This window comes from Eptesicus fuscus, chromosome 12 (assembly GCF_027574615.1).
Source record: "Eptesicus fuscus isolate TK198812 chromosome 12, DD_ASM_mEF_20220401, whole genome shotgun sequence".
In the NCBI taxonomy this organism is placed as follows: Eukaryota; Metazoa; Chordata; class Mammalia; order Chiroptera; family Vespertilionidae; genus Eptesicus; species Eptesicus fuscus.
In genome coordinates, this window is record NC_072484.1 from 83,788,478 (window position 1) to 83,815,336 (window position 26,859).

A 26,859-nucleotide genomic window follows, 5' to 3' on the forward strand; every position below is an offset into this window, starting at 1 on the left:
TGAGATTCGCATCCCCGGCCTCGACAGCTTTGGAGCGCGGGGAAGCATATCATTGAGAATTTTATTTTTATGCTCTAGCTAAACGTTTACGGTCTCTTTCTAGTTCAACATGTGTTACTCCATAAATTAGGCTGGGAGATTCTCACACGCATCAGTCATCTTCTGACTCCAGCATCTTGTTCTGCTCGAGCTGGTCTCAAAGCTCAGTCCACCGGCGGTGAGAGTCTCAGCGGTCCAGCTCCTGGCTCCCCACTCCTCACCCCTCGGCACTGCCACAGGCAGGCTCAGCCTCGGAGCTGCTACCAGTTTTAAGCCCACGTTTCATAACTTTGTTCCAATATTCGCAACATTCCCTCCTAGATGCTGGGACCTGCTTCTACTTTGCTTCCCGATTCCTGATGCTCTGATGACTCTCCTCCCAGGACTCCTGCCCCTCCCTGGGGATCTTCTTGGCATTGGAGTCAGTGGTTCTTAATTGGTGTCCCATGGCAGACTGAGGGGGCACTGAACTGTCACTCTCGGGCCACCAAACTCTGACTACAATGCAAAATTAAACTTTGTTCCGACTGAAGACACACACTTCTATGAACTGCATGCCACGTGCTTTGAGAGGTAAGAAATGAGGTAATCTGCTTGCCGGCACGTTCCAAGCTGGGCGTGTGGACAGTGCAATCAAGCCCTCCACCCACATGCGGGAGAGCAGGTGCGGAGTGCTGGCCTGGGTGCTCGTACAGACCCCGGAGACACCGCGCTGCTGCACCAACGACTGGGTGGTAACCACCGCCAACTTGTCTAGCTTCCTGTCTTTCCATCCTCTCAGATGTGTCAGCAAATATTCTGGCATTTCCGGTGTCTTGAAACATACACTCTATATACAAAACACCTGAAGAAACCCACAGGGGTCAGGTTCCTCCTCCCATAACTGAGCCCGGATCCACCATCCAACTGCTTCTAGTGAGTAGCATGGACGGGATCTTGCTGGCTGCTTGGCAATTATGATCAGACATCAAAATGCACAGTCCCTTTGACCCAGAGACGCCACTGCAGGAACTGACTTTCCTGATGTCCGAGTTCACGATGAAATAACGGGAGACGGCAATCCGTCTGAAGCGGTCTCCCGGTGGCACGGCGCCCTAAGGGGGTTTGTCCATGGAGCTCTGGGTCCAAACCTGAGTCACTGCAGTCTCTGAGACTAGTATGCCAGAACATCTTCAGGTGAGGGTGGGCATTGCACTCATGGCACTGAGGACAGGTGAGCTTGGGGTCAGGAAAGAGAGAACTGGCTTGGGGGTGTGGGAGAAGGTAGACAGCTGTGTCCTTGTGGGAGAAAAGGACATGAGTGGTGTGTCTGCGGGTGGGGTCATAAAGTGGGGTCCTGCCCTCTGGGTGCCGAGCTGGGACAAGAGACGAATGTCATGGGGGGAGAGGGCTCTGAAGGCAGAGTGGGAGCTGCCAGAGAGCTTGATTTTTGTAGTCTCTACTCCGTAATGGGACTGGCCTAGGTGGCTCCTCTGGCAGGAAAAGTAATTTCCGGAAGAATCCCCCCAGTTCCTGACAGTGGGTGCCTGTGTGCAGCCCGTTGTTGGGAAAGCGCATTTAATCTGGGTGATTTCCTCCCTTGCATTTCGGCTGCACGTCAATTTCTCCCGCTCTTGGCCCCAGACTTGGAATTTGATTTACGATGAGATGATTTGTTGTTTGGAGTAATTGCCCTAAATCCTGATCTGGCCCTATTCTCCCCGCCCCAGTTTTCTACAAATCACTGAGCTGCCTCCAGCTTCTCGGCCCCTGTCAGGTGCCAGACCTGGCTGCCTCCTGGGCTGCAGCAAGACTCTGCAGTCAGCCCTTCGGAAAAATTCACCACGCTGCACTTTTCACATTTTACTGTATGAATGTTATACCTCAATCACAAAAAGGAAAAAGGAATCCCTGTCAAGTGCCCATGGCTATCATGAGGACCCAGTCCAACTAGAAATGCTTGTAAAACACCGCACACATATCTGAATGGCTACTGGTAAGTAATAACAACGTGTTTGAAGATGTTAGAGCCTCGACAAAGCCAGACTATGCTCTGGGCCTGAAGTCACTTGACCAGGAACGGCAACTGAGCACGTGTGAGCAGTTTCACGGTTCACTGGAAGGACAGGAGACGCATTAGGATCCGTTTCTGGTGCCGAGTTTGCGCACATAGCATTTGCCGAGTGCTCGCCCTTGTATCATCTCATTCAGTCTCCTGGCAGGCAAGGCAGGTGTACTGCTGCCCTCAGTTCTCTGACCTCTCAACTGGCCTTAGAGGCCCATCGAGCACCCAGGCACCAACTCTCAAAGCCACTAAGCCCCTGCTGCCTGTCACCTACCAGGGCACCTTCCTCCTCCTGGTGTGAGTAGTCCCGTTATCAGTAGTGTTAAATCATGCAATCAAGACTGTGCCCTCGGTGAGAAAGGAAGAAAGGTGGTCTGGCCACACAGCATGTGTGATGGGCAGTAACTGAAATTCCAGTGAAACCTGGTGGGGTTTAGGAAATGTTCCCTTTTCTGATTTGGAGTATGGGACTTTCTGGTCTGTCCCAGAATGGTCTAACCTCCTGCCCCAAGATCGATCCTCCCGTTGAGTCCACTTCTCACTCTGGAAGAGTCACCCTCTCTCCCCGCCAGCAGACTCACCTCCAAATATTCTCTCCCTTGTCTAGGCCACTTACACTTCACACAACCTGTAAGGCCACTTCAAGTGCCACCGTTCCCCAGAAGCCTTCCTGGATAGCCCCCCCTGTCATAAACCGCTCCCTTCCCCAAACTCCAGAGCAGCCGTGGTGTGGCTCCTCAGTGGGACTTGCCTAGTGCCGCCCTCTTCCAAGTCTCTGAAAGCTCCCCCGAGAAGCTGCTCCAAATAAACATAAAATCCACACAAAAACCGTGGGGTGCCGCCCGGCTGGACATAGCTCGGTGGTTGAGCATCGATCTATGAACCAAGAGGCCACGGTTCAATTCCCGGTCAGGGTACATGCCCGGGTTGAGGGCTTGATCCCCAGTGTGGGGTGTGCGGGAGGCAGCCCATCAATGATTCTCTCTCATCATTGATGTTTCTATTTCTCTCTCCCTCCCTCTCCTTTCCTCTCTGAAATCAATAAAAATAAATTTAAAAAACCAAAAAAGTGGAGTGCTCTTCAAAGGCAGCCTCAGACATGCTCTCTGCCCATGTTCCAGCCAGGTGTCTCCCTTCAGCTCAGCTACACAGGCATTCTGGAGCCTTTAAGGAAGGCACAACAATGTCTGTTCTACTCCCCTGATTATATTTAAGACAGCACTTGATGGTATGTTGCCTGGTACTGTTGTCAATTATTTCTTGTTTGTAGGTCTTGATCTTCAACAAGGCGGTAACCTCCTCAGTCTTATTCCTTGTGCTCCACAGGGTCCAGCAGAGGGCTTGTCATAGCCACGCGGAGAGCACCAGTTACTGAAGACTTGGGAGAAGCTCTGCTAAAAATATACTGAGCTTGGTAAATTCAGCAAATTCTTTTTATTCCTATTATTTATAGCATTAATGTGGACAGGCTTAATGAATAATGGTTGGTGTTTTAATTGCATTTTTATTGATTTCTCCAGTTGTTAAGTACAATTTGTAAAAAGCCACTTGGACTTTAAATGGCGCTGCTGCTGTTTCCCGAGGTAATACTGTACTTTTTCATCACATCCTTGAAAAGTGTACTCAGCACATTTCGTAGGCGGAGGAAATGAACTGCTCAGAAACAACACCGGCTAGTGGCATGCACATCAATGAACATGTTTTCATTCCCATCACACGTCTTCCCAGTTTAGGATTAAGTTATTGCTCATTCTGTTCGAATAGCAACTGCGGTTTATGTACACACTGGATCCTTCGTGTGTCCCATCGTCTTCCTCCGGTTGACACTGTGGGGTTGGTGTTAACCCCTATGTACCACAGGTCCACAATCCTTTCCTAAAACCCTTGGGGCCAGACCTGTTTTAAAGTCTGAACTTTTGGGATTTTAGAAAAGTGAGCAGATAGCAGATGCCTAAGGCTTTGGTTTTGTAACAGTCTCAGCCGGAGCAAGGGTGGAGCCCAGTAATTTAAATCATTACTAATTCTATAGTAAAACATAGATCTTTTCTTTTTTTTTTTTTTAACATAGATGATTTTAAGTTGCTTCCCATTTGTTCAGGTCAGGCTTTGCTGATAAATGAGGTTTAGCACCGAACTTTCCGGTTTCATAGATTTGGGGGTTTTCCTGTTACAGGTAAGGGCTGGTGGCCTGTGTCTGACTTCTGAGCTGCACTGGAATAGAGCTGGCCACTGGGTTTGTCAGATCCCAGACCCTGGCTCCACCAGCACCAGGCGACACTCGTTCAGTTGGGGATTACAGTTCAATTCACCAAACATTAGTGTGCCAGGCACTATGAGAGACTTTAAGGGGAGTAAGATATGGCTCTGTTAGTGGGCTCAGGCTGCTATAACAAATCCCAGGAAGCGGGGGTGGGGAGGTGGGGGGGGGAGGAGGAGGGAGGAATTAAGCAGCAGGCATTTATTTTCTCACAGTTCTGGAGGCTGAGAGTGTAAGATCAAGCTGCCAGCAGGTTGGTTCTGGTGAGGACTCACTCCCTTTCTGTCTTAAAGATGGTCACCTTCTCACTGCATCCTCACCTGTCTTCTCTGCATGCAGGGAGAGAGCAATCTCTGGTGTCTTTTCTTCTTCTTATAAGGACACAGTGGGGAGAGGGGGAGGGGGAGGAAGGCACAGAGAAAATAAATGTGATGGAAACCCTATCTGATTAGGGCCCCACACTTATACCTTTACATGGCCGACAATATACTGATAACAAACCCAGACAAAGACATCGCATTAGGCCTAGATCCAAGATATATAATAGACCAAGATCAACATGGTGCATATATATGCATGTATATATAAATATATATGAATGTGTGTGTGTGTGTGTATATATATATATATATATATATATATATAAAATGTAGCAACATGTTAAAAAATATATAACATGACCAAATGGCATTTATTCTACATATGCAAAGTTATTTAGGACCTGCAAATAAGTTCATGTAATATACCTTATTAGTAGATAAAAACTCAAAGCCAAAACTCTCGAGAGTCTAGCATATAATTTGCTTAAATAAATTTTAAATCTACAGAGAGAATACCAATTGGCCTTGAAAACATTTATCTAAAAAGCCTACCTCTCTAAAAACTGCCTTTGCAAATGTGGCAGTTGAAAGCAAAATATGAAAATGTTTATCCCCTTTGTCCCAGAAATCTCACTCCAGGGAATTAATTGATCCTAAGGAAATAATTCAAATGAATATTGTTGTTACAGTGTAATTCGTAGTAGTGACAAATTTTAAACAAAGGCCAGTGTTTAATAAGTTATAGCACACTACCTCAGTAGATTACTGTGTAGCCATTATACTTTAGAAATATGATATATGCAGCAATATGACAGTGTTTATAATGTAAAACCGAGTTTCCATAGGAATATCCTTGAGAGATTCCCTGGGAGGAAACTCAAAGAGGTGAAGGTAATTTTAATGTTGAATGTCAGGAACATGAGCATGTTCATTTCTACCTTTCTAAAAAACGTAACCAGTAAAACACATTTTACACAGTGCCCACGATTCCCAGGCCTAAACCCCCCACAAAACACGGTTAGCATCTTAGATGGTAGGTGGGATAAAGTCGGCTAGGTGAGGAAAACAACTGTGATACGAAGTATCATTCAGATTTGTAAGTCCGTGAAATCGAAAAAAGGAATAAAATTATGTATCATTATGCAAACTCAGAGAAAAAGGAAGTTTATCTATGAGCTCAAAGGAACATAAAAGTGTATTTTAGTTAAAAATATTAAAAGACTGAAGAAGCACTGATGTTTACGAAACTACGGCGGGAGCTTGGCAGGGCACGCCCTCCGCATGGGATGGACGTTGTGGAGCTGCACCCCGAAGTCTCTCAGGAGCTCCTGGATCTTGTCCTGGCACATCCTGTCCGCAGCTCTCCCCGCCTCCAGCTCCCGGCGCTCCTCTTCCTTCTGTGCCTCCCGGGCCTGCTGCTGGTAGGACATTTGCATCTGAAGCTGCTTCCGGTACTCCTGGGCTAACCCGGAGCGTCTGCAGTATCAGAAACGTCAAAGTAGAAAATTATAGAAGTAAGCGTTTGGATTTATTTAGGGCATTATAATTAAAATGTAATTGGTGGAGTGAAATTAAAATCAGGGTGAGTGGGGAAGAAACAGATGACAAATCCAATCATGTGTTCAATATATAATAATTAAGGTAATCTTAGAACAAATACTAATTTTTAGGGAGGGAATTTTTCAAAATATTCCCTGTGATGTGGAGAGAGTTTTGGTCTTTTTCCATCCCCTCTCTCACTCCTCTGCGAGACTGTCCATCAAAGGGCCAGGCCCCTACAGGGGAAGCCGGCAGTGGTCTCATACTGTGGTGACTAAGTGGGTAAGTTTGCCTCATTCTGTGCAGTATTAACTGGACAATTTCTTCCATAGATAAGCAGCGTCTTAAATATATAAGCCACATTTTAGATTTATACTGTGAGCCCTGGCTGGTGTGGCTCTGTTGGTTGGAGTGTCGTCCCATACACTGAAAGGTCGCAGGTTTGATTCCTGGTCAGGGCACATACCCAGGTTGCTGGTTCAATCCTCAGTCCTTGATCGGGCACATACTGGGAGGCAACTGATGGATGCTTCTCTCTCACATCAATGTTTCTCCCTCTCCCTCTCTCTCCTTTCTCTCTCTCTAAATATCAATAAAAACATATCTTTGGGTAAGGATTAAATTTTTTTTTAATTTATAGTGTGATTTTTTATTGTGGTAAAAAACACATAATATAAAATTTACCATCTTAACCATTTTTTAAGTGTTAAGTATATTCACATTGTTGTAAAATAAATCTCTAGGATTTTTTCATCTTGCAAATCTGAAATTCTATACCCATCAAAAACTGAAAACTCACCTTTTCCCCTTCCCCCCAGCCCCTGGTAACCACCATCCTATTTGCTGACTATGAATTTGACTATTCTAGGTACCTCATGTAAGTAGAATCACACAGTGTTTGTATTTTGGTGTCTGGCTTATTTCACTTACCATAATGACCTCAAGGTTCATCCATGTTGTAACATGTGTCAGAATTTCCTTCCTTTTTAAGGCTGTATAATAGTCCACAGTATACAGATTCCATATTGTGTTTATCTGTTCATCTGCTAATGGACATTTGGATTATTTCCACCTCTTGGCTATTGTGACTAGTGCTGCTATGAACAGGGCCATGCAAATCTCTCTTCAAGGTCCTGCTTTTAATTATTTTGGATATATACTCAGAAGTGAAATTGCCAGATCATATTGTGGACTAAGAAGGAGTTCTATGGAAAGTAACCTCACAGGGTGATCTGATCATAAATTCCTAACTGGGCAGGTCATGGTGGGTAGTCAGGCACCAGGCATATACATTAACACATCGTGAAATAAACATAACCACTCAGATAAGCATGTAATCTTGTTAACTATCTGGTAATCCTTGCTTTCTCCCACCCTTAGGTAATCTTCCTTCCCTTCCCTCCTTTATTCCAGATGCTTAAGAGAAACTGTGAAACAGCCGTTCCCCAGAGCATCTGAGATCTTGCTTCCCGGCAACTGTCATCAGTGTTGGCTCAAACAAACTCTACACGTTCTCTACAGGTTTGGACATTTCTCACATCAACAACATGATAGTTCTATTATTAATTTTTTGAGGAAATTTCATACCGTCATCCTTAGCAGTTGCACCATTTTGCAATCGATAAGCCACATTTTTAATATCAGCTTTCATTAGAAATAAAGATTATAGCATGTATATGCTTCTGTGGCAGATTCTATTTTCACAGTTTGTTTCCTTGGGGGGGGGAGTCATCAAGTTATTTCATTAGGATATAGGATTGGTGCCTGTTTTAAAAAGTTTTTTCTAATTTATATTATTTTTTCAAGATGTTCATCTGCCCTAGTCAATGTGGCTCAGTAGCTAGAGCACTGGACTGCATTCAAAGAGTCTTGGGCACACATCTGGGTTTCGGGTTCACTCCTCACCCCCAGTTGTGGTGAATGCAGGAAGCAACCAATCATTGTGTCTCTCTCACATCAGTGTCTCTCTCTCTCCTCCTCCTCCCTCCCTCCCTTCTACTCTTTCTGAAAGTGATGGAAAAAAATATCCTCAGGTGAGGATTAACAAAAAATAAATAAAATAAAGATGATCATTCAGTTCAATACCCAATTAATCAGAATGTACACAATAGCAAGAGAATTTAATTTTATCAAGATGGTTGGTACTTATTTTAAGAGTCTCATGCTCTACCGACTGAGCTAGCCAGGTACCTTGATACTTATTTTAATATGAAATTCTGTAGAGTGATTTGAGCCTTTAGGAAAAATATATTAGCCATGCATCACTTCGACAGGGATACGTGAGAAATGTGTCAGGTGATTTCGTTGTTGTGTGAACATTGCAGAGCATTTATACAAACCTAGATGGGATAGCCTATTACACACCTAGGCTTCAAGCCTGCTGTTTGTGTATCCAAACATATCCAAAGGTACAGTGGAAACAGAATAGGCCCTGCCTGTGTGGCTCGGTTGGTTGAGCGTTGTCCCGTGCACTGCAAGGTCGCTGGTTCGATTCCCGGTCAGGGCACCCAAACAAAAACACAGAATACAATACTTTTATCCTACTGGCAGCACAGTAGGTTTGTTTACACCAGCATTGCCACAACCATGGGAGTAATGAGCTGTACTACAGCATTATTAGAGCGACAACAGCACTAGGTGATAGGAATGGTTCAACTCTGTTATCATCTCGGGACCATCATCGTATATGCAGTCCATCGTTGGTAGAAATGCTACGTAGCACCTGACTGTACTGATGTAAAATAATGTCAGTAATGCAAGAATTATGGCACATGGTCCTCTGTGTTAAAAATCTCCATATTTTTTATTTAGATAGTAAGTGATAATAAGAAAAAATCATACCTTACAAAATTCTCCTCCTCTTCACGGTTAAGCTCTTTAAGACCTTCCTGTATGCGCTCCTGTTCCAGAGCACGTTCTTCCAGTTCTTTCGCTTTTCGTTGCACTACGAAAGACAACAGCAATCCTTGCTAATTGACTTTTTTCAGACAAGACTTGCTAGCATCTTTCTGGGCATCGACGGCATATTATTTTTAGAAAGGCAGAGCTTAGAATCATTGAGCTGGATCTTAGGCCAATAAGGTAGAAGTAGTTATCTCCACTGAGGAAAGAGCAGGGTTTAGGTTCATATGTGCTGTGTGATCTACACAGATTTTCTCTTAATCATTTTTTGTTGAGACTCTATGCTCAGCCTTTTTCAAACCAATTACCATAGAACTTTATCCTCTTGAGGACAAATAGTTCTATTGCCATTAATGTTAATGAGAGCTTTTATTTATTACAAAATAAATATTTTAAAAAGTCTTAGTATAAAAGGTTTTTAAAAATTAAATAAGAAAAACTGAAGCATCCCTATAGGAAATTAAAATGACAAAGAAAACAAACAGAGTTCACAAAAGATAAACACAACCAGGCAATACACATCTGAAATGTACATATCTTCCCAAAATCCACTTACAGAAATGCATCTTAAACAATCATATATAAGCCAAAATAAACTATTTACAGAGCTTTTAGGACAAATGTAGCACATTCATCTGCCACTTAATCATGATAACCTGCAATGCTAACGTACTGGTAAGAAGATTCAAAACAATCTGAAGGTCCATTAGTTGTATTTTGGTAAAATAAATTATGGTCCATTTTTATAATGGATTTCTAGGCAGCATTATAAATCTTATAATTGAAGAAAAATGACCTGGGAAATGTTTATAATAAGTGCAAAATCCAGGCTATAAAACAATATATACAACATGACCCTGATTTGTAGGGGGAAATTAAATACATAACAAAAGTATTGGCCGAAACCGGTTTGGCTCAGTGTATAGAGCCTCGGCCTGTGGACTCAAGGGTCCCAGGTTCGATTCCGGTCAAGGGCATGTACCTTGGTTGCGGGCACATCCCCAGTAGGGGGCGTGCAGGAGGCAGCTGATCGATGTTTCTCTCTCATCAATGTTTCTAACTCTCTCCCTATCTCTTCCTCTCCCTTCCTCTCTGTAAAAAAAATATATATATATATGTTTATTTTTTAAAATAAAATAAAAATATTGGAGGGAAATACAGGAAGTTGTGAATAGTAGCTATTCCTGGGTTGATGGAATTATAACTGACTTTGTACCCTTCTTTATAAATGGTCCCAAATGCTTACATTCTTTGTTTTCTCAGTCTGTTCTGAATTATTTATCATGGATGAATACAGAATCTTTTCATTTATAAGCTTTCTTCTAATACTGACTTAATAATTTTTTAAAATAGTTTTTTTATTGACTGCAGAGAGTAAGGGAGAGGGAGAGAGAGATAGAAGCATCAATGATGAGAGAGAATCATTTATCTGCTGCCTCTTGCATGCCCCCTACCAGGATCAAGCAGCAACCCAGGCATGTGCCCTGAATGGCAACTGAACCGTAACCTCCTGGTTCATAGGTCGATGCTCAACCACTGAGCAACAGAGGCTGGGCTGACTTAATTTTTAACTGCTGTTATAATACATGGAGTGGAGAATTAACCAAAGGAACCAAGATGAGCTTTCTCTTGCAAAGACAACTAACGTGAAGCCTAATGGCACCCTAACTGTGAATCGTCCATCTACTGGGCTGGACATGGAATGATGGGAATCGGGAGGTGGCGGTTCCTCCTCTCTACAGATACTTCCTTTTGTAAGCAAGCACTGTTTGGACATCAGGGAGTACAGTGGTGTGCTGAGACATGAGCAGGACTCAGTGAGAGCCCCAGGCACTGCTTGAAGCTCAGGGAACACAACGGTGTGCTAAGACATGAGTAGGACATAGTGAGAGCCCCAGAAGGAGTAGGAACAGGGTGACACCGAGGGCCTCTTGAGGAATGAGACATTTGAGCTGCCTTGAAAGATGTCCAGAATTCCTCTAGATCAAAAGCATCCTAGAGAAAACTACCCACGCAAAGGTCTGTAGGTAGGCGGTACGGAGACACCTGCAGAAAGCATAGCGGGACAGATAAAAGGGAGGACGGGAGATGTGTGTCTTGTCCTACCTTCTCACTCCCCTTCATAATCACTAAGGCCCACTGTCTAGTCATGCTGTTCCTTTACCCTTCAGAACGTCTCCCCTACGACTGCTCAGAGTCTGCTGGGATATAACCCTCTCCATACGCTTTAGGTGGTCACACTTAGATAAGACCTGCAGAGCAGGGATCTTGCCTTAACCCTTTTTACATCCCTCATAGTAGTTTATACATAATACCTATTTAATACATATTTTGGATGCTACTTAAATTGAATAAAGGCCCAACTAAAATATAATTCATTTCCTTACACTTTTCTTGAACTTGAAGTTTTCTTGTACACATGACCTCATTCACAAGTTGTTTCCTTGCCTCCTTTTCAAGTTTCAGCTGTTTGTCCTTCTCCGCCCACTGCTTTGCCTTCTCTTCTTCTAATATTCTGTCCAATTCTTTCTCCTGAGCATTTTCTTCCTCACGCTGCTGTGCCAAATACTCACGATATATCTTCTGTTCTCTTATCCTATCTTCCTACATAACATAAATTTACCACATGTTGTTAAAACATTCTTAGGTATGATAATGATATTGAGGATATTTAAAAACAATCTTAGAATTACAATCTCAATGTTTCAGAATTACCACTGAAATTTTATAGATGAATTATTATGTCAAGGGTTTACTTCAAAATATGTAGGGGTGGTAGGGGTATTGGGTGGTGATACAGATGAAACAAGAATGATCATTAGCTGATGGTTGTTGAAGCTAGGTAAGGGACACATGGGGGTTCTTTGAACTATTCTTTGTATCTGTTTGAAATGTTTTAAAATACATTGTTGAGTAAGTTAATTCAAACACTATTCCAAACAGTATGTCTCAAAGCAGTTTCCCAAATAATTTGCAATGGTACAGATTTATTTTCATTTATTTTAATTTGGGTAGATGAAATCTTAACCTGATAAACAAAATAAATCACTACTACTGTTATGGCACTGTCTTTGACTAGAAGATGAAGTCAGTCACCTGATATTTTATAACAGCAATTCTCAATCTTAGCTACACTTTGGAATAACCTGGGGAGCTTTTCTTTCTTTTCTTTTCTTTGTTTTTATTCTTTACTTGAGTTCTGGCTAAGAAAAAATTCAGAGCCAAGACTCAAATACAAGCAAAAGTTTATTTAGAAAGTCACAGAGGTAGAAGTGAGCCATAGAAGAAATAGGCTCAGGAAACAAGTTACGGAGGCCGAAAAAAGGCCCTTGGAGCTTAGGAGAGAGAGGCAAGAGAAATGTGCTGGGGGAAGGAGGAGGAGGAGGAAGAGGAGGGGGAGGGCTGGGGGGGGGAGAGGAGGAGGAGGAGGAGGAGGGGAAGGGGCAGGGGGAAGAGGAGGAGAAGGGGGAAGAGGAGAAGAGTTAGGAGACAGAGAGAACCATGCCCATTTGGGGAGCTTAAAAAGTATTAAGGGCCGAGTCTCACCTTGAGAGATTCTTATCTAATGGATAGTTTTAAGTTCCCTAGTGATTTGAACGTGCAGCTAAGGTTGTGAACTGGACTTTATAACAAAGACATTTCAGTTTACTTCTTAATCTTTCATGGTTTTATATTTGTGCTGTTCCATCCAATCTCTGATCTGATCTCTTTTGAGAAAATCATAGACCTGAGGTAGGACTAGCAAGGTTTGAGGGCTATAGCTGCACTATCAGAATGGCTTATATATGTAGTCTCATCCTTACTTAGGAATAAATTTAATTAAGAGAAGGGCAAAACTTATATTCTTAAAACTAAGAAATATTATTGAAATAAATTAAAGAAGACCTAAATAAACGCAAAGACATCCTATGTTTATGGATCAGTAGACAATATTGTTAAAATGGCAATTGTCCCCAGATTGGTCTAGAGATTCAAAATAATCCCTAACAAAATTTCATTGTCTTCTTTGCAAAAATCAATAAACTGATCCTAAATTCACATGGAAATTGAAGGGAGTCCGAATAATCAAAACAATTTGAAAAAGAAGAACAAAGTTGGAGGATTTACATTTCCTGATTTCAAACTCACTACAAAGCTACAGTGATCAAGATGCATAAACATGAGATGCAGCATAAGGATGGACATATAGATGAATGGTATACTAGAACTAAAAGTCCAGAAATAAACCCTCACATTTACTCTCCATTGACTTTTGACAAGGTGAAAAGACATATAGGAAATTTAAATGCATATTACTTAGTGAAATAAACCAATCTATAAAGGCTACATACTTTATGATTCCAACTATATGACATTCTGGGAAAAGGCAAAACTATGGAGACAGTTTTAGGCCAGTGAAACTACTCTGTATGGTACTGTCATGGTAGATTTGTGTCATTATACACATCTGTCCAAACCCATAGAATGTATAACACCAAGAGTGAATCTTATGCAGGCTTGAAGGGAGCACCAACTAATTGATGTGTCTCTCTCACAGCAATGTTTCTCTCTCTCTCTCTCTCTCTCTCTCTCTGTGTCTCCCCCCTCCCAACCACTCTCTCTAAAAAGCAATGGAAAAATATCCTCGGGTGAGGATTAACAAAACAAAACACACACACACACACACACACACACACCAAAAGCGAAGCTTAATGTAAATTATGGACCTTGGGTGATAATGATAATAATGTAGGTTAATCAACTGTAACAAATGTTCCACTCTGTTGGGGGATGTTAATAATGGGGGGAGGCTTTGCAAAGTGTCAAAGGAGCAGACAGCTGAATGAATACTGGAATGCTTTTCTCTACTCTCCTTGCCTGACAACACTTTACATACCCTTTCCTATCACTTTCTCAGTGATGTCCTCCCCATCGTGCAGGCAGGCATAATCCCTCCTCCTCCTGCGATCCCCTCACCATGTGACAGAGTAGGAGTTCTCAGGACTCGGTGAGCATCTGAATAAACCTGGGGGAGCTTGTTAAAACACAGATTTCTTGCCCCCGCCAGGATTTCTAGATTCTGATTCTGGAGCCTACGAATTTCTATCTCTAATATTCTCCCAGATGATGCTGACACCACACTTAGAGTGGCACTGATATGGTTCATCCTGCATGTGGCTGGCTCCTGTAAGACTGAGAGCTCAACAAGGAATTTCACCCGGCACATATTAGACACTGAACGCATGTCTTACTCTTTTTTGCTTGTTTTTATCAGCCTCGTCCTGTAAGTCTTTCTGGGCCATTTGCACGAGTTTCGTGCGCAAGTCCTTTTCTTCTCTGTGCTCCTGCTGAAGACGTTCTATCTTCTCTTGGAGGGCTTTTTGCAAAGTGGTCCTAAGTTTCTGTTTTGTCCTCTGTTTCTTTAGCTTATCCTGCTCATCCTCAAGTTTCACCTGAGCTCTGTCATCTTCCTAAAGCAGAACAATAAAGAAGATAATTCAGTACAGTTGGACAAAACGAATAAATGTGTTTCATATATACACCTGGAATTAGAAGGACTATAAGAAATAAAACTTGCCTTCTCCTGCTGAGCCAGCAGTAAGGCTTTGTGAAATTGCTGTGTAATTATAAAGTAATAGTTGCCAAGTTCAAAATGCAGAAATGTATAAAGAGAAATCGCCTTTAAACCTAGTACCCATCACTCAGCACCACTCTCAACATTTCAGTGGATTGGCCTTCTACACTTCACTCTTCTATGCCCATCTGCACATCTACATGTGGGTGCATTATTAAACAGCAATATGAGTCCAACATGGAAATGTACATGTCAGCTAAATACGCAAAACCAAATTTTAAGCATTATATTCCTTAAAGTATTCCCCCATTCCTCTCATTTTCTTAGCTTTCTGGCTGCTTGATTGCCTGGCCAAACAGGCGGTTCTAACTGGGGCACCAGTGCTGTTGGGCATTGTGGGTTTGGTAGGAAATGTGGGCCATTAGTCCTCCTGCCAGAGGCAGCTGAACTCTCCTGAAGGGATAAGGATTTGTCCAGCTGGGACAGGAGGTGACGTAGTAATCAATAGTGAAGATGGGATACAAATCTCAATTTGACTTGATTTAACTGAGATTCATAACAGCCGTGATTACTGGTTTGTGAGAGGGGAGCTATATATACTAGACTTTTCCACTAATGCCAGTAAATCCAACTGAATGGTAAGGGTCAAATTCGATAAGTGCAGAATCTAAGGAAAAGGAATGGGTATCAAGCATGAAAGCCGGTGGAATAGCAGGCCACACTTTTTACAAAGTAAGCCCAACCACATCCAGAGGAAGTAATCAGCCGAATCCAGACTATAAGATAGGAAGGGGTGGAACGGGGGAAACTGTTAAAGATTGAGACACCTAAAAGTAGTTTGCCATGTTTTGGCTTCACCAGTATAGTTTTAATCTTACACCTGTTGTGCCAATGTAATGAATTTATTGCACCCCTTTCAATCTGAAGTGAATAATAAACAGTCCTTCTTTCTAAAAGAGGCTTATAACAACCATCTTTGGATTCTGGTTTAACTATCAAATAAGTTAGACAATGACGGTGTAATGTTGATTCATTCACAGCAGATGGTTATTGTGTGTTGGCTGTTGTCATTGTTTTATTAGACAACCTAAGGGAAAAGAGGTCAGTGCCCCAGCCAAATAGGTGCTGCATGTTTCAACCGCACACGAGTTGAAAATGCTGCAGTAGAGGCAGCAATCTTGTTGGAACTAAATTATTGATATTGGTGGCCAGAAGGTCCCATAGCTGTTCCACAGCATTTCTTCATAGGATTTGGAAACTGTCAATTTACAGATCATACATCAAAGAACAGGGGATGTTGCCAAATTGCCACTAGCCCTCCATAGCACTGCCAATGATTATCCCATTTCACCCTCCCAAAAAAGGCAGTTGCGTTTTCCTCTTTTCGCAGATAAAGACATTGAGCTGCCGCGGTGAAGTGACTTGCTCTCTGCAATGGGAGGGCGCTGTCAGCTGGGCCTTGAAATCCAAGGCTCTGATCATGTTGCCCCGTGAACCGGCCAAGGGCATTAGGCAAACTGTGCAGTCAGAGGCCTGCAACCGGTCCTATAACCACGGAGTGATCAGCCCATGACCAGCATTTACGTAATACCTTAATCAATAAAGAAATTTAAAAAATAAAAATAAAGGGCTCACCACAAGGCGCGCCTCCTCTTCCTTTAGCCGCTGCGCTGCCTGCCTTCGCGCGTTGATGTCGGTGACCTGGGCATTCAGCCCCAGCCGTGTGTTCTCCGCCAGGTCTTTCTGTCTCTTCGCCTCTTCAGCTTCCCGCCTTTCCTTGGCTAATCGGTCTTCCTCCCAGAGCTTACAGAACATCTGCTCTTCCACCAGCTTTTGCCTTTTCAGCTCCTCATTGAACGCAACCTGTGCTTTCCGCTCCTCACACACCTTCTTCTCGTGGAGAGAAAGCAGCTCAGTGCGGAGCTCCTCACAGCGTTCCCTGAGAGGAGAATTTTAAAGACAAAACCTTCATGAGACATGGCTCTATGTAGGCGCCTATCTGTACAGTCAGATCCTGAAATAGGAAAAGTCCAAGATCTGGATGTAGGCCGTACGAGCAGACGTGACGAGTGGCAGGGAGACGGGCACCATGATGTCACAGACAAAATACGGGCACTGGGTCAGACAGAGCAGGCTTTGAATCCAGTTTTGACATTTCCTGTGTGACCTTGGGTTGAAAACTTGACCTATCTGAACTTTTTTTTTTTTTAACACTTTCAAGGTTGTGGTAAGGATCAGAGATAACAGTGTAAATGCCCGGTAAGTGATAAGAGCTCGATAACTGGAGACTATGATTATTACTACAGAGGAAACACGAGAGAGAGGGGCCCCTACGATATTCCAAGTGGGTGAGGCTTTGGTAGGAAGAGACCCCACATGCACTTTCAAGGAAAGGCCATCTGTGACCGCACAGATGAAGGCTTCCCCATCTCCCTGGGCTCCGGGCAGGGCACGCGCCCACGGAAGGGGTTTCGCCTGAGCTGCCTTTGCACACCCAGGCTAAGTCACCATTCGAGAAGACACGCTCTCACCATAAGTGTCCTTTCTTTCAGTCTTGGTTATTCAAGTTTCTTCAAAAGTTCTTAACTGAGCCCTGTGATATCCATCGATGTCTACACTTCAGAATTACTTAGGGATATTTTCAAAATCCTACTCCCCACTTCTTCCCTCCCTCCTCCCAGACCGGACTAGGTAAATCAGAACACCTGGGGTGGACACAGGCCTCTGCAGCTTGTCAGAGCACCCAGGAGGTTCTGGCATCCAGCCAAGCGAGGAGACCCTCTGACTGAAGGCAATGTTTATCAACATCAAGTCTTCCTGTTTTCTAAACCCAATTCAGCACCAAGAAGCTGAAGTTTGAGAATGGGCTCAATATAGAACTTCTGATGACATTTTAATAGCTAAGACTGAAAGAAAGGATGAAGTCTAAACTCTTATTACAAGAGTGGTCAATACCTCTATTTTAATGAAAATAATCACTGATAAAAGGGAAACCTTTTTGTTTGTGAGTGCTTTACATGGTACTTTCACACATGAAATCTTGTATCATCCTCGTAAGTATCTTATAACTCAAATGTAGGAGCAAGAATTACCTCCGTGTTAGAGTTAACGCAGGGAGCCTAAGTGTCTTCCCAGGAGTAGTAATACTATTCGCAGCACTTACTGATTTTTAATTTGCAGGCATTGTTCTAAGCACGTTACAGGTATGGACTTTTATCATCTTCATAACCACCAATGTCTCAGTGAACATTACTGCAAGTTCATTTTCATCATTACGATCAGCCCCCATTTACAGACGCGAAAGAGGAGGCACAGAGCAGTTAAGCATCATGGGTAAGTTCATACATTTCATGTGTGGTAGAGCTGGGAGTGAAAACCTGGCAGGCTGGCCCTGGAGTTTAGGTTCTTTGGTACCTCACTGTAAGAGTACATACATGCAAAGTGCTTAGAACAGTGCCTGGCCAGTCATTGACAGAGACAAGTGTTCTAACCATGCATCCTAGGGTATTTGTTTAACAAAAACACCCAAAGCAAAACAAAGCTCAAAACTTTCTACTTTAATCTGGGGTTCAATCGCTCATTGTGTATAAATATAGAATACCTAAAAGAAAAACACAATGTACCAAGAGCATGCTCCATAAAAGAAGTATTGATAAACTGGGTTTCATCAAAATTAAAACCTTTTTCTCTGTGAAACACCCTCTTAACAGAATAAAAAAACAAGCTACAGACTAGGAAAAAGTATTTCCAAACCATATATCCTGCACAAAGGACTCATATCCAGAATAAATAAAATACTCTCAAAACTTAATAGCTAATCCAATTAGAAAATGGGCAAAAGCAATGAAGAGACATTTCACAAAGAGAATGATCTACAGATGGCAAATAAGCACATGAATAGCTGATAACATCACCAGCCTTTAGGGAAATGTAGGAATGGCCATTGAAACTCACTTGCTAGTGTCCCCTTTGTCCCTCACAGCATCTTCTCAGCAGCCAGCAGGGAGTGTCCAAGTCCGACCAAGGACAGGAGATGAGGCTAAACTTCAGAAAGGCCAGATAATCCAAGTCTAACCCTGTCTTGGTTACTACAAGCTTGAAAATCTAGTAAAATGACTATCTGTAGAACTCAAGTTACCCATCTTCAAGATGGGGAGTAGTGCCCTAACCGGTTTGGCTCAGTGGATAGAGCGTCGGCCTGCGGACTGAGAGGTCCCGGGTTCGATTCCGGTCGAGGGCATGTACCTTGGTTGCGGGCACATCCCCAGTAGGGGGTGTGCAGGAGGCAGCTGATCGATGTTTCTCTCCCATCGATGTTTCTGACTCTCTATCCCTCTCCCTCTCTGTAAAAAATCAATAAAAAATATATTAAAAAAAAAAAAAAGATGGGGAGTAGCAAGTTCCTTCTGGTGATATGCATGACTGTAGAGTGCCCCCTGGGAAGGCACCTGGGCATTTCTTTAATTATTGTCAGCTGAACTCAGGGCAACAGGCAGAGCCATGCCCTGGGAACATGCTTCCCCAAAAAGGCTGGATGTGTTGTCAGTACTGACTCTTAACTTTGCCCAGGTGTCGGGGAGTGTGAATTTGATATGTAAATCCAGTCAAGCACCAGGAATGCTCGGGCCTACTCAAGAATACAAATAAGCTCCTTTGATCCTAAGTTTTGGTGATACTTGCTGGTATTTGGGGATGTATAAATAAACACCCTGCATGGGCTCTGGGTCCCTGTCCCTCCGTCAGAGGAGGCAGCAGTTCCACCCGGCTCCCAGCTTATCTTTCTATCTCTGCGTCTTTCTTTCTTCCTTCCTTCCTTCCTTCCTTCTTTTCTTTTCCTTCCTTCCTTCCTTTCTTTCTTTCTTTCTTTCTTTCTTTCTTTCTTTCTTTCTTCCTTTTTCTTTCTTCCTTTTTCTCTTTCTTTCTTCCTTTCTTTCTTTCTTTCTTTCTTTCTTTTCTGCGTCTTCTTTCTTTCTTTCTTTCTCTCTCTTTCTCTCTCTCTCTCTCTCTCTCTCTCTCTCTCTCTCTCTCTCTCTCTTTCTTCCTTTCCCTTCTCTCTCTCTCTCTCTTTCTTTTATTTCTCAATCCCTAGCCACCTCCACTCCCAACTGGTTATTCATCTCTCTTTCCATGCTGGACACGGAAAAAGGAGATCCCCGCCATATCTGGCCCCCCGCCATACATGACTGCTCTGGTTTTCTTCACTGCCCTTCTTTAGCAGCTCCAAGCCCTGAAACTTCCCATTCCCTCTAGTCTTAGCAGTTTAATTTACTTTGTTAGCAGCTGTATCTGCAATTTGTATGCACTATTCACTGCAATAGCTTACTTCTCCTTTGGGCCTCTACTAGGAAGATGTAGGACAGTCTACATGGTTAATAGAAACTTCATGGCAGAAAGAGAAGAGATGGCAAAAGCTTTATCTCTGAACCATGTCTTGCCCTAGCCAGTTTGGCTCAGTGGATAGAGCATTGGCCCATGGACTGGAGAGTTTCAGGTTTGATTCCTGGTCAAGGGTACGTACTTCAGTTGCAGGATCAATTCCCGGCCCTAGTCAGGGTGCAGGCAGGAGGCCACAAATTGATGTGTGTCTCTCACATTGACGATGTTTCTCTGTCTCTCCCCCTCCCTTCCATTCGCTCTAAAAATCAATGGAAAAATACCCTCAGGTGAGGATAAACAACAATAAAAAGAACCATGTCTTGATCCCTCCACATGCTTGGTTTTGCTTCTTTCTCACATCTGTTGACCTTTGGATATCTCATCTATTCAGATTTCTTGCACTGTGAAAAATGAACTCATATATTCCTTCTGTATTCTACCATACTTTAAACTCAGAGTTTGCTTTTTACTTTATCTTGGGCTATAAGCAATAATACTGTATATTATACTTGAAATTTGTTGAGAGTAAATATTAAGTGTTCTTAACGCAAACCAAAAAATCCCTTAGTGCCTGTATTTTGCAATGATGTGTATATAATTACCAAGACTTAAAGGTACAACTACTCTCTATAACCTCTTAAAGCTATACTCTACTGTACATTAGCAATCTTAAACCTTTTTTAATACACATATTTTGTGTGTGTGTTTTTCTGACATCATTACCTGAATTGTTGGTCTAGCTTTTCAGCCACAAAATCTTGCCTCTCTTTTTCTTTCTTCTGCTTTAATAATCTGGTTTTCTCTCTCATTCTTTCTTTTCTATCTTCAATTGTTTCTCCTTTCAATTGCAGTTCAGTAAAATACTCGTTTTCTTCTGCTGCTAAAAGTTCACGGAGCCTGAAACAAAATGACAAAAATAAAAAATTTAAATTAAAACTGTGATGCCACATACATCATTTTACAAATTTATTTTTATTTTGTTAAATTTTATTTCAGAAGTACATGTTTAATCATAAATTTCACAAGAAGGGAAAGATCATTGCATTCTTCATAAAATAAAGCTAGTTGTCATTTAAAGCAATAAAGAGAGCCCGGCCAGTGTTGCTCAGTGGTTGAGCGTCAACCTATGAACAAGGAGGTCACGGTTCAATTCCTGGTCAGGGCACATGCCTGAGTTCTGGACGCTACTCCTGATGGGGGCTTGCAGGAGGCAGCTGATTGGTGATACTCTCTCATCGTTGATGTTTCTCTCTCTCCCTCGCCCTTCTTCTCTGAAATCAACAAAAACTTACTAAAAAATAAAGCACTGATCTGTGCAATATTTTATTTGATCACATATAGATGTGATATGTAATGTATATCTTTAACAAAAGGAAAAATGAGATTTTAATTAAAATAACAAAATATAAAACAATTATTCTTTTGCTATCATGATAATGCAGGTGATTATAAGTAAAAATACTTAGTTATTGATTTGGCAGGAATATGAATATCTCAGCCATGATTCTTACTATAACATTCAGTTGATTTTTTTTGACTGGTCAATCTCAAGTGGTTTCAGGATTATTTCATAGTCTGGGTCATCAGGCTTGTGAGCCTTACTTATTTCGTCTTTCTTCAGTGTTGATGATAAATCCTTGCATGGCATCCTTCGTTCTTGTTTTCACAAGACTGTCCACAAATCTGCGGTCATTGCGCTTGTACCAGTCAACTTTCAAGCGATCCCGCTCTATGGACTTAATGGAATCCAAAATGGCATGATGTTTCTCATAGCTGCGTAGGATTCTCTCCAGCTGTTGCTCAGCCTTTTGGCCTTCGGGAGGCCTGGCTCTCTAAAACAAAGAACAACTATCACTTTTGATAGATCCAAAATCAACAGCATATTTTCAATGAATCATGATCTCCACCAATACTCAGACTAAATAAAACTTGGTACTATATAAGTTTAAGTGGCTAAGGTGTAACTTGTTTGATTCTTTGAGCCTATACTTAAGATCAAATCCGTCTCAAATATTTCTCAAGTGCCATTTGAGTAAAAGTTCATAGAATTATAAAGTAGAAAATCTGAATGGGATGCTAGAGATTATCTAGTCAAATCAGAGACATTGATTTGCTCAAGGTGCTTCAAATAAAGCAGACCTGGATAGAACAAGAATTAGAGGTCTTCCGATTCTTGACCTTGCTCTTGCCACTCAGTATTCTACTGTTTCTCTCGGCAGACAACATAGTTACCACCATCAAAACACTTTCAATTTAAAGAGGCTACTATGTGGCCATGACCAAGTACCTTATGGTTAGAGCATGGTCCCAATATACTGAGACTGCAGGTTTGATATCTAGCCAGGGCACATAGAAGAAGAAACCAATGAATGTATAAATAAGTTACCAACAACAAATCTCTCTCTCAAAAATCAATTTAAAAAATTTGTAAGAGGCTGCTACCTAAGTACATGTGACCCTTGAACAAAACGGGAGCTAGGAGCACACAAAGTCAAAAATCCACCTATAACTTTTGACTTGCCCAAAACTTAAGTTGTTCCATGGTATCTATCCACAGGGGAATGGTTCCAGGACCACCACCCCCTCTACCAAAATCTGTGGATGCTAGTCCCCTATAAAAATATAAAAAATTAGATCAATGCATAGTCGGCTCTCTGCATCTCTGGACTCCAAACTGTCAATCAAAAATAGTAGAGCCCTGACCGGTTTGGTTCAGTGGATAGAGCATCGGCCTGCAGACTCAAGGGTCCCAGGTTTGATTCCGGTCAAGGGCATGTACCTTGGTTGCAGGCACATCCCCAGTGGGGAGTGTGCAAGAGGCAGCCGATCGATGTTTCTCTCTCATCGATGTTTCTAACGCTCTATCCCTCTCCCTTCCTCTCTGTAAAAAATCAATACAAAAAACATATATAAAAATAGTACAGGGCCCAGCTGGTGTGGCTCATTGGTTGAGCATCCACCCATACACCAAGAGGTCACCAGTTTGATTCCCAGTTAGGGTACATGCCCAGGTTGCGGGCTCAATCTCCAGTGGGGGGCGTGCAGGAGGCAGCAATGGATATTTCTCTCTCTCCCTCCCTCTCCCTTCCTTTCTCTCTAAAATCAATAAAAACATTAAAAAAAATAGTACAGGTATTTATTGAAAAACATCCATGTATGAGTGGATATCATGCAATTCAAACCTATGTTGTTCAAGGTCAACTATATATGGAATGAATATGAAATGAGTTGTGAGAAGGAAGAAAGGGTGGGAGAGAGGAGAGAACTAAGGAAAAGTAAAAAAGAAGAGCAAACTGGTGGCAGAACTTTATTTCTATTTCTATTGTGCCCAGGAGTTTAAGGCAAGGGCTATGCTCCTGTAAATAGGTTCATTCTATGCAAACATCCACTAAAAGGTTGGAAATGCACACACCATTTTGAGTAGATATTGATACATGTAATAAAATCACATGGAGTATATCTTTTTCAATTCTGAATTCCTAGCATGGAACATAATGCTACCACTGTCAGGTTCTCATACGAAGGAAAGGCAGAAAGAAAAGACAGTGTTTCTGGGTGGGCTTGATACAATTTCTGCTCCTCCTAGGGCCACCATTAAACCCACGGTCGTGAGCTTTGTACTCCAGCTAGTTCTATCAAGTCAACCTTATGTGAGTCATGACACTCTGGGGTCCTGATTCACAGTAACAAAACTCAACTTACGGCAGAGAGTCAACCTGATCACTTACACTTAGAACGTCATTGTCAGGACTACCAAAATATAAGGTTGGTCTTGGTAAAGGAGTCTTCTGGAGAAAGAAAATCAACATCTGGAGAAGTTTGATGAAAAGATTAAGGGTTCTGGTACACAGATAGATACTTAGGTTTAACTGAACAAGATAAGGCAAGGTTGAGATGAGAACATGATGTTGGGAGTAATATCATGGGAATTAGCTAATCCATACCAGAATTACTTAAGAGTCTGGAGCCAGTTAACAAATTACTGTTCTCTAATATGTATGGCATTTTAGAAATGCAGATTCAGTATCAACAAAACAGAGCAGGGTTAAAACTGCACCTTGGGTAGGACACACACAGAAACTCGGGTTCCCAGTAGACATACATACAAGCTGAGAACAGCAACCCAGTTCCAGGATCAGCAGGAATCAATTGTCTTGCCAAGAATCAGGCCCTGAGGCACATTTTGGCTGAAGCAGAGAGGACAGTGAGAAACAGCCAGGGCAGAGGAAGCCTTTTAAGGCTTGGGGCTTGCTATGTAGGACTGTGTGGCCAGAACGGACCCATTCTCTGGATGAATAAGGTATGACCTGGAGTTTTCTACCAAGATGATGCCAATCCATGCACAGTCTTGTCATTAATCAAAACTGTCACTGCTTAATGGAAATATAATGTAAACCAGATCTGTAATTTAACATTTCTAGTCACTGCATTTTTAAAAGTAAAAAGACACCTGAAACTAATACAAAATAATATTGAATGTAAACTATAATTGAAAAATAAAAGAGTAAAAAGAAACAGGGGAAATTAATTATAATAATATATTTTATTTAACCTATATTATCATCTCAACAGGTGATTCCAGGCATATTTCAAGTGATCAAAAGTCATGTGTAGCCCTAACCGGTTTGGCTCATTGGATAGAGCGTCAGCCTGTGGATTGAAGGGTCCCAGGTTCGATTCTGGTCAAGGGCATGTACCTTGGTTGCAGGCACATCCCCAGTAGGGGGTGTGCAGGAGGCAGATGATCAATGTTTCTAAATCTCTATCCCTCTCCCTTCCTCTCTGTAAAAAATCAATAAAATATACATTTTTAAAAAGTCATGTGTAGACACTGGACTCTAAACCATGCTAAAGGCAAGCAAAAAAGAATTTTATAACTACCTTGTATTTTCAAGGTCACTGAAGGCTTTTGTTACTGTAACAGCTCACATTATAGCTCCTAGTGTTACAGTTTACAGTTTAATCTCTTAAAGAATAATGTCTGATATTCTAGCTATGATTCTGGCCTCTACCCCTCTATCCATGACCAGAATAAATGCCCTGCTAAAAAACTATTTTGAGAAGCAAATAACTGGGTTCCTAGGAGGCACTCATCAAAAGGTGGCTCATTTCGCTTTTCCATTACTTCAGGCATTACACCTTTTATTGCTGTGTTCTGGTGGAGTTGTTTAGCATCCGAGTCTCAGCTCTGGTGGCTTTTATTCTTCTCCCACAACTCTGCAACCGCTAACATCCACATTTCTTATCACACCCCGACATCTGAGATGCACAGACTCTGATCTTTTCCTTTTTATTTTTCTATAAGCTCAAAGTATAAGCTCAAAAGCATTACATAGGCCTGATTCTCTGGTCTGGTGGTAATCTGGTGGGACATAAATCCTTACTGTTCCCAACACCAGTAATGGCACCTGACCAATGGCACCAGCCCCTCCGCTCTGTGTTCTGATACCAAACCCAAAGCAGGTAAGTTTCTGTTCCTGATTAAGTCTGTCTATAATTAACTTAATCCCTCCAGTCTGTAGAAGCTCCAGTGTACTGATTTCAGACCCAATCCTACAGTCCTTGGAGGGAGCAGGTCTATAAATGGACTGATAATTGCTGTGTGCACATGGAACATAAAATTGTATCCTTCATTATCCCTGATATCCCCTTCATAAAGAGTCCTCACGGCTAGAGCGTATCACCATCTACTGTTAACCTTTTATGGTTTTCTGCATGAGAAGTTGTTTCTGCCATTAGATAATAAGCAACTGGAAGGCAGGGATCAGACTTCTATGGAAGGGTAACCCTCCCAGGGTCATTGTGTCTCCCACTTTGCTGTGCATGCAGGAGCCACTCAAGCAATACCTTCATAATTGCCTAATTACACATGGAAGTCTTGTAGCCTGTTGAAACACAGGTGCGTGGACCTAAGACCAAGCCAGCTTTCCGGGCAACAAACCGTCCTGTTTCCAGCCAGGCCTGCAGGGACGCTTCTATTACAGTTGAGTTTGCACAGAGGGGCTCTGTAACCCCTGGCAACCCCTCACAGCCCAACACCCCTTCCACAGACACACAAATCACCTCCAGCCCAGACCCGGTTTCCTGCTGCCTGACCCACTGCCTTTCCCATGACACACACTCCGCAAATCTCAAGGGACAAGGACAGCCTTTGGGTGTCTTGGAGACTGAAACCTCTCAAGATCCCAAGTAGTAATTCTCCAAATACAGAATCTAAATATTGTAACTGACGCAGGAGAGGGGGGAGAGGGATGGAACACGAAGCGAAATTATCCATCTTTTCAAAACTCAACCCCATCGTGTCAGGCACCAGTTTTCCTGAGAGCCCCCGCTGGAGACCAGATCGGGCTCAGCGGGGTCTGGAGGGCTGGAGGATGCAGAAAGCAGTGGGGACCCGCACACATGCCCTGCTTACCACCATCACCACTTTGGGAGTGGGGCCCTTAACCTCCCGCTGTACGATGCCAAACCGCTGGCTGTACATTTTCGAGTCCCCTCGGGATGGGGCGGCGTCTGCCGCAGTTCCCTAACGGTGGCGACCGGCGGAACCAGCTTCCGCGACACAGATGTCCGGTTGCCATGGTGAGCCTCGCGGGGCAGGTGGGTGGGGCGGAAGTTGATCCTATCACCATGGTGACCGTAGACGCCGGGACTAGCGACTTCCTCTGGAAGCGGATAAGCTGAGCCTGCGCGGGTCGGGGAAGGGGAAGGGGCCCTCACCACGCCCTTGATTAGGTCTCCTGTGGGCCTCGCCCTTTTCCTTAGGGTTCATCAGAATAGTAGGAAAAAGCCTCCTTTACCCGAAGTGAAGTCGAAGATCTAATAGTAT

General features: G+C 42.7%; 1 protein-coding gene and 1 long non-coding RNA gene across 2 annotated transcripts; one reads left to right on the forward strand and one right to left on the reverse strand.

The window, feature by feature from the left end:
* Nucleotides 1-532: 532 nt before the first annotated feature.
* On the forward strand, nucleotides 533-7,744 carry LOC129150991 (uncharacterized). The gene is made up of 3 exons (XR_008557789.1): nucleotides 533-612; nucleotides 3,354-3,497; nucleotides 7,613-7,744. It is a non-coding gene; the product is annotated as an uncharacterized LOC129150991 (long non-coding RNA).
* Nucleotides 5,809-26,580, reverse strand: CFAP53 (cilia and flagella associated protein 53). The gene is made up of 8 exons (XM_008148275.3): nucleotides 26,446-26,580; nucleotides 21,633-21,862; nucleotides 20,754-20,927; nucleotides 16,290-16,593; nucleotides 14,332-14,550; nucleotides 11,488-11,704; nucleotides 9,041-9,143; nucleotides 5,809-6,136 (listed from the first exon to the last, which is right to left on the reverse strand). Exons 1-8 carry the CDS (start codon nucleotides 26,512-26,514, stop codon nucleotides 5,908-5,910), a joined length of 1,545 nt encoding a protein of 514 aa, XP_008146497.2. The 5' UTR covers nucleotides 26,515-26,580; the 3' UTR covers nucleotides 5,809-5,907.
* Nucleotides 26,581-26,859: the final 279 nt, after the last annotated feature.